At 42.8% G+C, this 14,855-nt stretch overlaps 1 protein-coding gene across 1 annotated transcript; it reads right to left on the reverse strand.

The window, feature by feature from the left end:
- Window positions 1-216: 216 nt before the first annotated feature.
- On the reverse strand, window positions 217-13,512 carry LOC126200821 (uncharacterized). Its single transcript, XM_049936742.1, has 2 exons — window positions 13,255-13,512; window positions 217-690 (listed from the first exon to the last, which is right to left on the reverse strand). The coding sequence occupies exons 1-2, from the start codon at window positions 13,510-13,512 to the stop codon at window positions 217-219; spliced, it is 732 nt and encodes a 243-aa protein (XP_049792699.1).
- Between the last annotated feature and the right edge of the window lie 1,343 nt (window positions 13,513-14,855).

Genomic DNA, 14,855 nt, shown 5'->3' on the forward strand with positions numbered 1-14,855 from the left:
TCCTGATACGGAAGATTATCAACAGTCAACCTTCCCACCCACCAGCTGGGAATAAAACGGAGAAGTGAGAGAATGACAACGGTGACAGAGGTACCTTCCGCAATAGACTATGAAGTGGGTAGCGGAATTTAGATGTTGATGTAGATAACAGGTGTAACTCAAACGTCTGAGTTAAAGAAAGCTGTGTAAAATAAGGCAATCAAAACGAGATACATTCTACACTGACCTGAGGAGTGTCTGATGGTGCTGAATGTTGTCCACCAGCTGCAGCTGCAAGCGTTGTTCTAGGAGGCCTGCTGTATAAGAGTCACCGCAAGACAGCATCGTAGTTTCACCCGTTGGCTGATATTCATAAATGCAGTCTCGATGTTTTGACTTTCCTGTCTCCTTACGAAGCTTATGCACAGCAGAAATGTTCTCGTTTAAAACTTCAAGCTCTGCTCCTATCACCAGCATCATATGGAAAAAGAAAATGTCGATGCAGACTGTAGATTCTGCCGCTATGGTTAGACCGATGGACTGGGCCACGTACAGTATCTCGTAGGTGGGAGATGCGTGGACTTCCATCGGCAGCCAGAGGGAGACGGGCAACTGTCGTTTGCTGTCTGGCGATGGGTGATAGCCCCCGTGGACACCGTGCGACAGCAGCGGCGACGACACCCAGCCCATCAAAGCAGGCACCGCCGCCGCCTGGCGAACGCAACAAGCACACACGTCACACGTTGACCTCTAGCGCAGATCCAAGAGGGGCGGCGGAGGGGGGGGGGGCATCGGATGGGGTGGGGGGAGTGTGGAGGGACCATAAGGGTTATCACCCCCCCCTCCCCTCATGTCGCTCCAAAAACACATTTCAGCACAAACATTCACATATTTCCAAATTTCACAGATAACGTTCAGAGAAAAATATATCATGAGAACTATAACAATTAAAAGGATTTATATAAACTACAAAGTATACTTACCACAGGATAGTTAGGCAGGTAACGGTGCACATTACCACACTGTACATACCTGTTATTAACAGCAAAATAAAATACGTTTCTTACCTCTATGGGTAGAACGCAGGAAATTGAACAGGGTAAGAGAGAAATGAAGGACCCTCCACCAAAAGAAAAAAAATCAGAAAGTCTGACTTCCCAAACGCAATTATTCGTAGCCATGCTGATTAAGTTTAGGAAGCGTGACTGGTTGGAAAAATTATTTGTGTTTTCTTCTGCCAGTCACATTTGTTATTTTACATTTGTTATTTTCTGTTAAGTTTAAAAAATTGAACCGCGTTTCGAGCATGTTTTAGTTCTCATCAGACGTTTATGTCTACATATGTTATTCGAAGGTAAATTGTCTTAGTTTAAGTTACCCCAGAATTGTTTTGTTAACTTGCTCTGCTTCTGGAGTGAGTGTTGGGGTATTTGGGGACAGAGAAGCCAGTGGGTGGGCACAAGTCGGTTTCCAATCTTGTCTTCTGCTGGCTTCTAATCGTCTAGAGCTGTGTGTGTTCTTCTAATTGATACACAGTCTGTGCAGTATGCAGATAGTACTAATCCAATAGATGTAAGATGTGCCACTGTGAAACAAACGACTAACAAACAGCGAATAAAGTTGAAGCAAATTTTAATCTTTACTCCTGCACACGTTGTCACGCCCTCACATTGCTTCTACACTGTTTACATCCGTGAAGTCATATTTGTAGATTGAAAATACTTCAAAGCCAGTGTTGAAATAAACAGTGCACTAATGTAATTGTAAGTGGACAAATGACGTATAAAAAGAATATCACACGATTATGGCGCCATAACAAATGAGGCCAAACTACCTATATCCTGCACAGGCCTCGGTATCAATCACAACAACCAGGCACATCCATACACCAGCAGAAGACAGTGATGGAATCGATTTATGATCACCCATTGTCCTCACCCCCCCCCCCCCCCCCGCACCAAACATCCCAGTAGCCACTCCAGCAGCATAACAAGTGAGAGGAACTTATCCAGGTTACTTTAGACGAAAGCGTTTCATCTTAAAATAACATCTGTATTCATAAACGGGTGATGACGAGCGAAACATGTTCGAAACTCGTTGCAGTGTGTTAAATCAAACATAAAATAAATAAATGTGATCAGGAGAGAAATACCAGTAATTATTCCCCAAGGTAGACGGAAACGACTGAAAGATACATCATTCCCTTATTTAGAAGCTCGTACAGCGATAGTGTGGAGATATGTGTCGTTTGTGTTAAGTGAAATACTGATATTGGTGAGTACACAGTTAGAGATTTTATTGCGTAAACTAAGGCTGCGAGAATTTGTTGCTATTATACTCATCGTTCAAAAATTAATTATTTGACACATGATATTCTCAAATCTTTGGACAAGTTCTTCTCAAATGCTACATTTTCTGTAATGCTCTTTCTCAGATGTTACACTAAAATGAAGTACTAATTATGGATATAAGCAAATTATTATTGTCATACTAAAATATCTCACATGCAGACTATGGATTGTTGTATGTAGGGTGCAAATAGAAGAAACAAGCGAATAAGCCTAATAAACAATTGTTTCACAGATAAGATGTATACACGACAGTCCTGCCAATGACATAGAGCTATTAATGTCTAAAGCGACGTTTTTCTGGAAACTCTGCAATGGGGAGCAAATTACAATGTCGCAGATTGCTCCCATTTGATTTTACCTCACTCCTGGTAACCAAGTATTGGTAAATAGCGTTTCGGCAAGTGTATCTGCCGTCGGTCGCCAATACCATGGCTTGCCAGATTACCCGACTTGAATCTGTGCGTTTCTCTGAATAGGAAACACTTTTGTGTGTTTCAGCCCCGTTGATAGTGTCTGTGAACACTGGGGACTCATTGTGTGTGGTTGTTAATGCATTCTGAACATGCCTCAGATTCTTAAGCGTATACGGGCGTCAATGAGGAGACATGTTGAAGCCTGCCTTCACATGAACGGTGGCCATGTTGAATATTTATTGTGTTTGCTTTCAAGTGCATATTTACAGTTTAGACTCTAGGGGACGCTGTCATAAGGTGTAAATGCACACAGTCGTATCGGGGAAACCATTGGTTCCCGGACACGCGTTTATTAAGAATATTTACTTGATAGATTCGTTTTCCACTTCGTTCGTATCTGTATTAGTCAGCCTTTTTATATAATCATTATCAAAATCATATTCATCTAAGTTACGTCCGCTGTGCGTGTTAAAGAGCCAGCCACTTACAGGACGGGGCGTTGCGCCGTCCCGGATCAAACCCGCCAGGCAGATTAACAATGAGGGTTGGTGCACCGGCCAGCCTGGATGTGTGTTTTGGCAGTTACCTGCATCCCACTAGGTGGGTACTGGCCTAGTACCTGCCACTGGTACATGGTTCACAAACATTTCGAAAACCTTCTGCTAGCTTTCATGTGAAAACCATTGTACGTTGACAGGATACACATATACAATGAAGAGCCAAAGAAACACGTACACCTGCGCCCGCGAGCGCGCAGAAGTGCCACAACACGATGTGGCATGGACTCGACTAATGTCTGAAGTAGCGCTGGAGGGAACTGACACCATGAATCCTGCATGGCTTTCCATAAATCCGTAAGGTTACGAGGGGGTGGAGATCTCTTCTGAACAGCACGATTCAAGGCATTCCAGACACGCTCAATAATGTTCATGTCTGGGGAGTTTGGTGTCAAGCGGAAGTGTTTAAACTCACAAGAGTGGTCCTGGAGCCACTCTGTAGTAATTCTGGACGTGTGGGGAGTGCCATTGTCCTGCTGGTATAGCCGAAGTCGTATCTACATGTATGAGGGGTCCTATATGCACTCCAAATGCGCACGTCCCACGTCATTACAAAGCCTCCACCACCTTGAACGCCCCCCCCCCCCCCCCTCCGGGCGACATGCAGGGTCCATGGATTCATGATGTTGTCTCCATACCTGATCACGTCCATCCGCTTGATAGAATTTGAAACGAGATTCGTCCGAGCAGGCAACATGTTTCCAGTCATCAGTAGTCCAACGCCGTTTGTTGACGGGCCCAGGCGAGGCGCAAAGTTTTGTGTCATGCAGTCATCAAGGTTACACGAGTGGTTCTTTGGCTACGAAAGCCCATATCGATAATGTGTCGTTGAATGGTTCGCACGGGTGCAGTTCCGTATCCTGGCTGTTTACATGTCTCGGTATCTGAATATGCATGCCTATACCAATTTTTTGGCGCTTCAGTGTATCCCGTCCCGGAGCGGTAACAGGGTGGTGACAGGAAGGCATGCAGCGACCACTTAAATTAACCATGCCTAATCTGGTAGTAACCATGCTGAACCTGCGCCAGTGAGGGACAAAGGCAAGACAAGAAGTACTCTTTTTATAGTAGGTTGAAACTGTGTGTGACAGCAAGTAGTATCTGCGGGTGGAGGAGGGAGGATCGAGTGGGTGGTGTGGAAGGGGGCAGATAGTAACACACTGGGACTGTCCGGAACCTAAACCTGGAACAACACTTGCTTCGTCTCGTTGAGAGCTCTCACTTGTATCTAAACATAAGATCAGAAAAGAGCAAATCCCTTTTACAATGCTTCGTTGTGTGTGTGGCACACGAATGGTACTGTACTAGAGAGCCACACGCCACGCAACGGAGGACCGTGGGTTGCCGTCTTCTCAAGGCGCCTACAACACAAACGCCGCCCATTCTACTTATAGCGGCTGCTTCAGTTTCTGGGGCGCAACATCCGCCGTACACAACAGCGCTGCTGCGCCGGCACTATGAGCCACGTGATACGGTCGTAATTTCCTAGTACCCCTCTTCCGGGTGGCCTTTATGGGAGGCCCTGTAGAAGCTCGCCAGTCAGTGGGAGTCCCAGGCTCAACATCAACGTTCTGCTTCAAAATATTGCAGCGAGTATATTACCCAGAGTGCAGCGCACGCCATTGAAACCCAGGACATAGCCACTGCAGCCCAAGCTGAAATTGCCTACTGCAGCGTTTCTCGATTCTGAAAGAGTGAGTGCTGAAGTTGCACCTCCAAGAACCGTCATCATATTGAATTTTCAGCCTGTAGTGAAGTGTACGCTGACGTGTAACTTCCTGGAAATTTGATACAGTGTGCCGGACCAGTACTCGATACTGGGGCCGTCGCTTTCCACGAACAAGTGCTCTACTGACTGCTACATAAGAACGACTCGTGACCCATAACCTTACAAAAGTTGTCCTGCATAATTTGAGAGACGAGCACTCGTGGAAGAAAAGATACCTCGGCGTCATTACTTAGCCACATTCTAAGGGATGTTTCCAGAATGAATTTTCACTCTCCAGCAGAGTGTGCGCTGATACGAAACTTCCTGGTAAATGAAAACTCTCTGAGGCCGGATTATGAGTCGAGCTTGGATAGCTCTGTCGGTAGAGCACTTGCCCACCAAGGTTCGAGTCCATTTCCAGTATAGGGTTTTGCTGTACAGATAACTTCAACTGTTATGATATTAGTGAAAATCTTTTATCAGATCATGGCGATCTTCACGTTACCTTTCCTCGGAACCTGTTTCAGTTGCTCAGCGTTATCGCGTACCTTCTATCTTGTAATAAAGTTCTATTTTTCTTGGCTATCTGGACACATTTCCCTTCCTGTGGGTGCATACCCACAACGCGATACTACCGCTTGTGCAGTCCGTCTGATCTGCATACAGAATTACTTTAAAACCTAGCGTTTCTTTCCAGCTCTTTTTGTTACAATCACTTCATGCAAAAGTTTTGTAAGATTCTTCAATTTCTCCAGGCGTTTTTTATGACGAAATAAATCTCGGGTGAACAGCCTGGTATGAGTGCTTAGGACACAGTGTCCTATGCACACTCATACCAGGTTGTTCATCCGAGATTTATTTTATCAATTTTGTAAGAGAAAATTCGCGGTATCCCCAGTCGAATGGATTTTACGTTAAAGGATATTACTCATAACTATTGGGTCTAGTTAACAGGTCCGGTGGAAGTACAGTTCGTACCAATTTCATTCCTAACACAGAACTGTAGTGTTCAAGTCAACTTTTGGGAAGATAACATCCAAACGTCTCAAAGTTAGGCAGTTCGTGTGCCAGGTATCTTAACTGAAGATGATACTTGTGATGAGTGAATGTCCAGTGTAGTTGATGCTGTTGTCTCAATGATGGTGAGAGACGGAAAGTAAAACACACTGCTGCCACATAGACTTTGTCTACGGAACATCGAGAAGGGTTTCGACTAGGTTTACGTTCCCATTCACGGACGGATCACTAGGAACGGCATATGTGCCTCCACTCTGTCACTGTGGAGAAGTGTAGGACACTGCCGAAAATATCTGGATGAATTTAATGTTCGGTTGGAGGGAGGTTGATAAATTGTCACTGCTCACACGACGAAAGAGAAGGGGGTGAATACTCAGGGTACAGATTCTACGGCGGGCATCAGCAGCAGGGATGGTGTCTATTACTCTGTCGAGTTCGGTTCTCATACATCCAGCCATGTCAAGGAGTTAAAATACCACGAACGTTCGATCAAGTACTCTTTATTACTGGCAAGTACTCCTTAGCTGGCAGCCTGAGGAAATTTTATTCAGTGTTCCTGTCAAATTTTCCACTCTAATATTATTATTCTGTTGATTTATCTGTGAAGTCCACCTGAATGATGTGTTTACATGGTAATTTAATGATATAATGAGAACTGCAACAGAGAAAGAAAGAGCATACGCGTAGATGACTATAAATAATCACGTCTTTCTAGGGTAAAGAACACAAATGTCCAACCCGCATCCTGCGGACCATATGTGTCTTCGCTTAAGGTCCGCTGCCGTTTGCGGGAAGATAATACGTTAGAAAGATTTTTCCCTTACATCAAAAATTGCATATGCCTCAAGTGCTTGGGAACCCTGAATTATCAGAAAGAAAAGCTAAGTGCTTGTGGGGGCACCTATATGTACAATAACAGTAGCCACGTCTGTCGTATTTCCTTTCTTTGTTGAAGGCTCTGCAGCCTACTACCATGAAAGTGTTGTTATCACTCTTCTACAATCCTTGGTCTTAAAGATAAATCTGCTTTCATTCTGTGTTGTCTGTTGACCGTTGCCGCAGTGTTTACGGTGTTAGAGCTAAGAAAACTTTCGTTTGCCAGTGCGATTCAAGCCCGTATCGAAGTAAAGTGGTTGTGGTTTCTGAAAGTAATAAGAAGAAAAGGAAGTGTCGCAGGAATCCATATCATTTCAGATCAGGTGCACGAATCACTGAATAAACAGTCTTAGTTAGTGAACAAAGGGTTTAAGTTTACAAGGATTAAAACTTCAGTCGACATTACAACATAAAACATGCGTCATCCAATGTCAAATTCAGGACTAGTTTCCTGCAGAGAAAATGTTCGAATTGAGAACTGACATTCCTGCCACGTTATGAGACAATATCTCCATAGTCAGACTGACTAATCAAAGTGCACAACGTCGTTGCCGAAATTGTGGTACAGAATTCAAAATCATTTCCAGGTGGCAAGTTTGTCAAAGACCACCTTGAGAACTTTGTCGATATTTTACACCCTGAGAAGAAAGAATAGTTTCCCGAACTGATCTTATCGCGACAGACTGCAGGTCACCTTATGGAGAATTAGCCGCCAGTGTTGAGAACATGTTAAAATGAAAATCCACAGCGTTTGAAATTTATTCTCTTATATTCGAAGAGAACAGTGATGCGAGCGACACGGAGCATTTATCAATGTTCGTGAGGTGTGTCAATAAAAATTTCAGTCCGGTGGTTTGATCCTTCTTACAGACACCACAACAGTCGGTCACTTAAAGGACGCTATTACTGGGACCATAAGAAGGCTTGGTTGAAGTCTTACAAAATTGCCAGCGGTGACAATCGACGGGGCTATTTCATCTGCAAGTGAGCGAGAAGACTGCCAAAGCCGGACTGACTTGGTAGTGCAATTTCATTGCGTAATTCCGCAAGAAAAACCTTGTGTACACCTCTGCTAATGACCATATGACGACGTGCCAGTAGAAGTAAACGAATGTGGCTCTATGGTAAGTCTGACTGGACGCCTTAGATGTAGAGGAAAACACAGAAGCTTGAGAATGTTTGGTGAATACGGGGGTGGGGAGGGGGGGTAGGGGCGGGGACGTAGTAGGAGGCAGGGATCCGTGTTAAATTGGCGTAAGTAGCGTCACATGTTACATAATCAACACATCAACTCTGCAGAAGAACCAGGTTTCTTTTATGTGTTGAGCAGTTGTACTGGTTCAAAATGAATGTCTGGAAATGTTAGATTGGGAAGTGACGCTTGAATATGAAGATATTATCAACTCCCCAACGAAAACGTATTTCAAAGTATGCTTTGAGCTATTTACTGCGGATTAAAAGTATAGGAAGAAAAAAACTATTTATTTCTAGACACCGGCTTCCGGAGAAGTTCATCCAAGAGTAGGAGGCGGCAAGATTAAAACTGCTATTTTGTTTATAAATGAGTTGGTCAGTTTCAAGACGTGTCATGTCACAAGAACTGAAGTCTATAGGTGACACTAAAAGCTTACTGTATCCCATAGAATTGAAAATTATCCATGGTATACGAGTATTTCGAAATTAATAAAAACACTGCAGTTCCCGGGGAGGAAGGACAGGTTTACCCTCTTGCCTCCCTCCCACTCTTCCCATAACCTTGCGGACCCCTGTATGGCTAACGCATATCGAAGAATGGATGACGTGCCTGGCGCTGGAATTTCTGAACTGTAAAGGTGCTGAGGAGCAAGACACTCGTAGGGCACAGTAAATGACATTTAAATGAAAATGACTTTTGAAATCTGAAGACGAATGGCCGAACCAAGTGGAAGACTTTTTCAGTATGGAGAGCGACGAACTATAAGACTACATGCGATGTATTCTGTTGCGTGTTTCTGTGATGTGGTTTTGTAGACTTTTGTGTTTTACATGGAAAAATACAGAACTTTTTGAGACTATAGAGACAGGCAATACTGAGACAATAATTTGAAATGTAAACCAAACCTGTAAGAACAAATAGACGTGTTGGATTAGTCTGTGATAGCGACGTCTGGTGTACTCGTTGCCTTCACCGTTATTGTACTGATTCCTGACGACGGCCAGCAGCTCCACCAGCTGCAGAAGCGTATCTCTCTGTCCGATGAAAAGAGCAACCTGCAAATTATAGTTTAGTCATTATATGGTGAAAGTAATTTTGTAATCACTGACGTATTTTGATCTACGCTGACAATTAGAAAGGTTGAAAGCAGTGCACGTGGATTAATAGAGGACAGGCGGAAAAATGTTTTATTGTTTAAAATCAAGTAGGGTATTATGAGCCACGTAGTAATTATTTACAGTACTTCCACTAAGGCCAACTTTCACGCTTTTTGAGTAAAAGGAGAACAACGGCGTGATTAGTTAAAGAACGTAAGATTGTAAGAGAAATTTGTGCTTTTACTTAGCACTTTCTCAGCAGCTGTAGAACTTGAAGTGATCAAGCACAGACCACACCTCGTATAGCGTATCATCTAAGTGTACGACGCCTGCTGTACGCTCATGTTAAAAATTATAAAATGTGTCCTAACAAGTGCTAAAAGATTTCAACCGAAAAACAATCTGGTAAGAGAATACAAGAAACTTTACACGTATTTAATAAAATAAACGGGTTCAAAAAATGACTCAGGAACCAACTGTAATGATTTTTGTAAAAAGTTGACTCAGGAACCAACTGTAATATATTTTGTAACGTACGTCTAATTTCACGAGGTCAATCACACCGTTGTATCATTAACCATTCTGAATAACTATAGTATACTCTCCTCTTATGTGGTTACACTGGTACTCTTAAGTACTTATAAGCGTATAGTCTATTCTACCTACATTTAAGTTATCTTTTTAGCTTTTATGGGCAATGCTTTATCAAATATTTTAAATTTTTCTGTTATAGTTTTAGTATGAACTACATTTCATTATATTCTGCTCCAGGAAAGTTTCCATGTTATTCGCTGGTGCGCCATTCGGCGTAAGAAACTCTTAATAGTTTACTACAACGTTGATTCGTAGTTACTATCTACAGCTTAATTCTAGTATAGATTTAAAGTCATAGAATATTGACTCTCATTATCCTCGTGTATTTAACATAGGACATAGATATTATTGAGCTGCTATTTTTCTAACAAATTACCTATTGTCTTTAGTATTTCTAACTATTGAGATTTCTCTGTTTCAAAGGTGGTTTATCTACAAGCAAGTCTTCGATCAGAATAATAAGTAGCGCGAGACTTACATATTTTGTGTATTTTATTTTTGAATATTAAAATGGTGAACCGGTACGTCTGAGATTAAAATTTTGTAAATTATGTTTGCCGTTCAAGGTTACTGTTTAAAGGTTATTTCATTTCATACATGCCGTTTGGTATCCTTTAAAGCTTAGTAGCGTACTTGTGAATTTTAGTCTTGATGCAAGCCAGTAAGTCAATAAATATACTTTTGCGTCCTTTTCATTTCCACACACACATTCGTTTGTGTAATTTTTCGGAATGTATTTACTGTAATTGGTTGAGGCCGTCCAGGAAGTTACATTCTCCTTCCTCCATTGCCATTCCTTCCACATATTCCATAATCTTCAAGAAATCGGTTTATTTCAGTTTCCTTGTTCATTAGTTCATAATTGGTTACCTGAACGGCAACTACAAAGCGGACGATGAAATTAATGAGCTTTCAAATTATTCGAACGGCGTGTAGATGAATGTGGAGATATTACAATTACTACGTCTACGTTCTACATTACAGCGTTGTTCGAAGAACCCGTTGCTTCTGTGGACATTAGTGGCCGCTTCATAGTACAAAAAGAAAGACCACGCAATGGGTTTCTATATTACAACTGATTGTTTAAGTGCTTATTGTTGGCTCCGGTTTCTGTTTTAGCAAGACGGAGACGTATGATGTCGTCTATACGACCTTCGTAAAATACATTTTTCGCTGGTCGGAGAACCACTTAACATCCGCATCCACAAGATATATGTAAGCTTGCAGTAGCAACAGCTTAGTTCAGTTTTTGGAAAGACGCGTTCTTTCGGTTTTTTTCATTTTGCCTTTACACATGCTATAAAGCTGGAAACAGTGTTTAAATCGCACGAAAATTCGAGGTAACTGCAAAAGGTATGGAATTTCGATCAGAAAAAAATCTTTTACTCAGAGTTATTTACGGCGAAAAAATATCTGAACAGCAATAGAAGGACTTCTGATGCCAACATATTCCCTATTTTCATTTGGAATTTCTGCACGATCGGTTCTACGCTTGCTGCATGATTAACTCACGCTCTCATACAGACTAACATACATGCACACACACACACACACACGGAGAGAGAGAGAGAGAGAGAGAGAGAGAGAGAGAGAGAGAGAGAGAGAGGTCGAGAGAGATTAAAGATTGATTTATAGGAGAATTGGCGCCTCTAAGCCCATCAGATGTAATTGCTCGCTTTAAGGAGTAACTTTGTGTTAGGTGATGTGCGTAAGAATTGTGTGTGATTGTCCACTTCTGCAAAAGTTCCCACGAAGTAGGACACATGGTTTTCAGATAGCACTCCAACTTCATTACAGATCACAAATATTTTTTTCTGTTGAGAGGAGCCGCAGCTAAGCATCCGTGTTTCAGAAATAAACCGCTTTCAGCTGTATATGAACATTTAGAGTAGCACAACCGGTTTCGTGATGCCAAATCACATCCTCAAGCGTACATCTACAACACAGGAAACGTACACTCGATAGTATGGTAAAAAAAAGGTATAAAAGCTATCACTGTCCCAACAGGCCTTGAAGGCCCAACAGCACCGTCAGACCGCCGTGTCATCCTCAGTCCTTAGGCGTCACTGAATGAGGATACGGAGGGGCATGTGATCAGCACACCACTCCGCCGGCCGTTGTCAGTTTTCGTGACCGATGACGCTGCTTATCAATCAAGTAGCTGCTCAATAGGCTCACAAGGGCTGAGTGCGGCCCGCTTGCCAACAGCACTCGGCAGACCCGGACAGTGACTGATCCAAGTGTTAGACAAGACAGACAGCGCTTAATTTCGGTGATCTGACTGGAGTCGGTGTTACCCCTGCGGCAAGGTCGTTTGCTGAGAGAAACACATAGCTATCCTAATAATCTACGCTGTGCCACAACCAATATGAAATACACTTCAGTAAAACATTGAAGCCCTGATACGGGAAGGAGGGGGACTCAACATTGTCAAAATAAAATACTATTATCCGTAACAAGAAGGTTGTTATAGTTCAAATTGACCCGTTGAAAAGCTGACATGTTAATGACACGTTAAAAGTATGTATACCTACATCAAAGAGAGAAAAATAAGAAAACAATAAAATGTAAAATCCACCAGCTAACAACACCGGGCCGGCCGGATTGGCCGAGCGGTTCTAGGCGCTTCAGTCTGGAACCGCGCGACCGCTACGGTCGCAGGTTTGAATCCTGCCTCAGGCATGGATGTGTTTGATGTCCTTAGGTTAGTTAGGTTTAAGTATTTCTAAGTTTCTAGGGGACTGATGACCTAAGATGTTAAGTCCCATAGTGCTCAGAGCCATTTTTTTAACAACACTTGAAACGCATTGTTATGAAAACTCACTTGATACAAGGAAGAGGCGGAGGCAGATGGAGGGTTGCTCTCCACCGCTTCCTGGTGTCAAGTTACCTTGTCGATGGGCTTTCAGTGTTGTTGTCTGGTGGGGGGAGGGGCATTTTAACTCCTTTTGTCTTCTTATTTTGCTCTCTTTATTGAAGGTAAACATGCTTTTAACACGTAATTTCTTCAAGTGATAAATTTGAACAATGACGCCCTACTTGTAGCGTGCAACAGTATTTTATTATGACGAGGCTGAGATCCCCTCCTTCCCGTATCAGGGCTTAAATATTTCACTGACGCATGAATATTTCAAACTGGTCGTCATACAAAATAGATTACTTCCGAAAACCATATTTGCCAATATAAATGAAATTACAATACAATGGGTCCCTCACAAACGTGAGCCTTTGTGTTGCAATGTTGCTCCAGTTTTCCTGCAAATAGATTTTTAGGATAGGTATCTGTTTACTACTTATCGTACTACCAATTGTAAGTTACCTATCTTATAAATGTAAGCCATAATACGTGATTTCACATCACGAAACCGGTATGTTCCTGTAAAAGGTCCATACCTACCTGGCAGCGGTTTATTGCTGAAACATCACTACAGTTTACCACTTACGTGCCACACAGTTGAAATGCTCACCTTGATCCACATTACGCTGCAAATGAAAGCCACGAAACAAGAAAGTGCCGTCTCCTCAATTTTTCGTGGCGGGTCCATGTAGAGCTTGAGGCCGGCAGAGAGCACGGGGCAGGCGATGAAGAGCAGCGACAAACCGGCCAGCAGGGCAGAGCAAAGTCGCGCTGCTCCGGAGCCCCGCAGCGGCCACAGACCCATCAGGCGGCGCAGCGTCGCTCCGGGACCCAGCAGGGCGTCTCGGTCGACGCTGCAGCGCTCCATTGCGGCTCCTGAACCCAAGTGAAAATGTGAGGAGCTTGTCCTATCCGTTTGACATCGTAGCTACGGGACAACTAAAAGCATTATGATCATTGCCCACCGAGTCGTTGGATACCGTGACACGGTAACAAAAATACGTAAGCGGGGAACACACGGACGGAGGATTACTCTAGTAAAGACGTGGACTGAAAATGGGGATAACCATTGAGATAAGTGACGTTGACAAAGGGTAGCGTAAAACTGCGGACGAGTATCTCGAAACCGGTGAAGCTGGTCGAATGTTAACGTGCTACTGTCGTGAGCATATACGGAAAGGACAGTAAAACTACCACTAGGTGGTAAATGGCTGGACGTTGTAATGGTACTTGAATTACGTAACCATTATGGTACCTCACCTGAACCTCTCTATACCAGTAATATTCTACTGTGTTTCAGCAAAGTAGTTGACATATTTCTGAGACAGCATTCAGATTTGATTTCATTTGTGATACATCGATATGATTATATTGCAATAGTATTATTCTTATGTGTATTCCTTCTTCTGTTACTATGATCTTTGACGTACTTGTAACTCTGATTTTTGGGCGCGTAAGCGATTATTAGTTAGTTGTTGAGTTGTTAGAGAGTCGGACCTTGAGAAGGTCAAGTCTTGGACGTCATGTTGGAAAGACGCGTATTGTAATCCGCTTATAAAATGTGAACTTTAACAGTGAATGTGAGAAAGATGTTTTCAATGTAATCTTCAGGAATGATTTTTGAAGCGCATCTACAAAACTTTTGAATATAGCAGAATAAAACCTAGGCCTCTTTGGATCCGAGCTTGGAATCATAACCACCTAGATTTTCAACGATTGAGCCATGATAATACGAGACCAGTGTGGGAAACACAAAAAGATGAGTGCCTAGTTTTTTCATTATTACATGAAATGACCTTATTAACTGTGCTCTAATGACACCTGCCACATAATATGACTGTTTTTGCCCGAAAATGCAGTATTTAGCAGCGTGAGCAACACCACAATCGTTATAAAATTTTGACCTTTGTTGTGGTAGGGTTGTTCGAACGTCCACGACTCTTCAGAGAACGTGGAGTTAAAATGATTGTCTGCTCTGTAAAGTAGGATAGATGGTGGTCTGTGGCATCTCTACTGAAAGAGCATAATGCTGGTGCAAGCACCAGTGTTTCGGAGCACACCGTTCATCTTAAATTGTTGAACATCGAGTTCAGCAGCAGATACACCTTCGTATTCACATTTTGACCTACCGACAACATCAATTACGATTGCGGTGGACGTGAGACTATCGGGATTCGACCGCCGACCAATGTAAATATATCTCCTCTTGGT

Source organism: Schistocerca nitens, chromosome 1, assembly GCF_023898315.1.
Source record: "Schistocerca nitens isolate TAMUIC-IGC-003100 chromosome 1, iqSchNite1.1, whole genome shotgun sequence".
NCBI lineage: Eukaryota > Metazoa > Arthropoda > Insecta > Orthoptera > Acrididae > Schistocerca > Schistocerca nitens.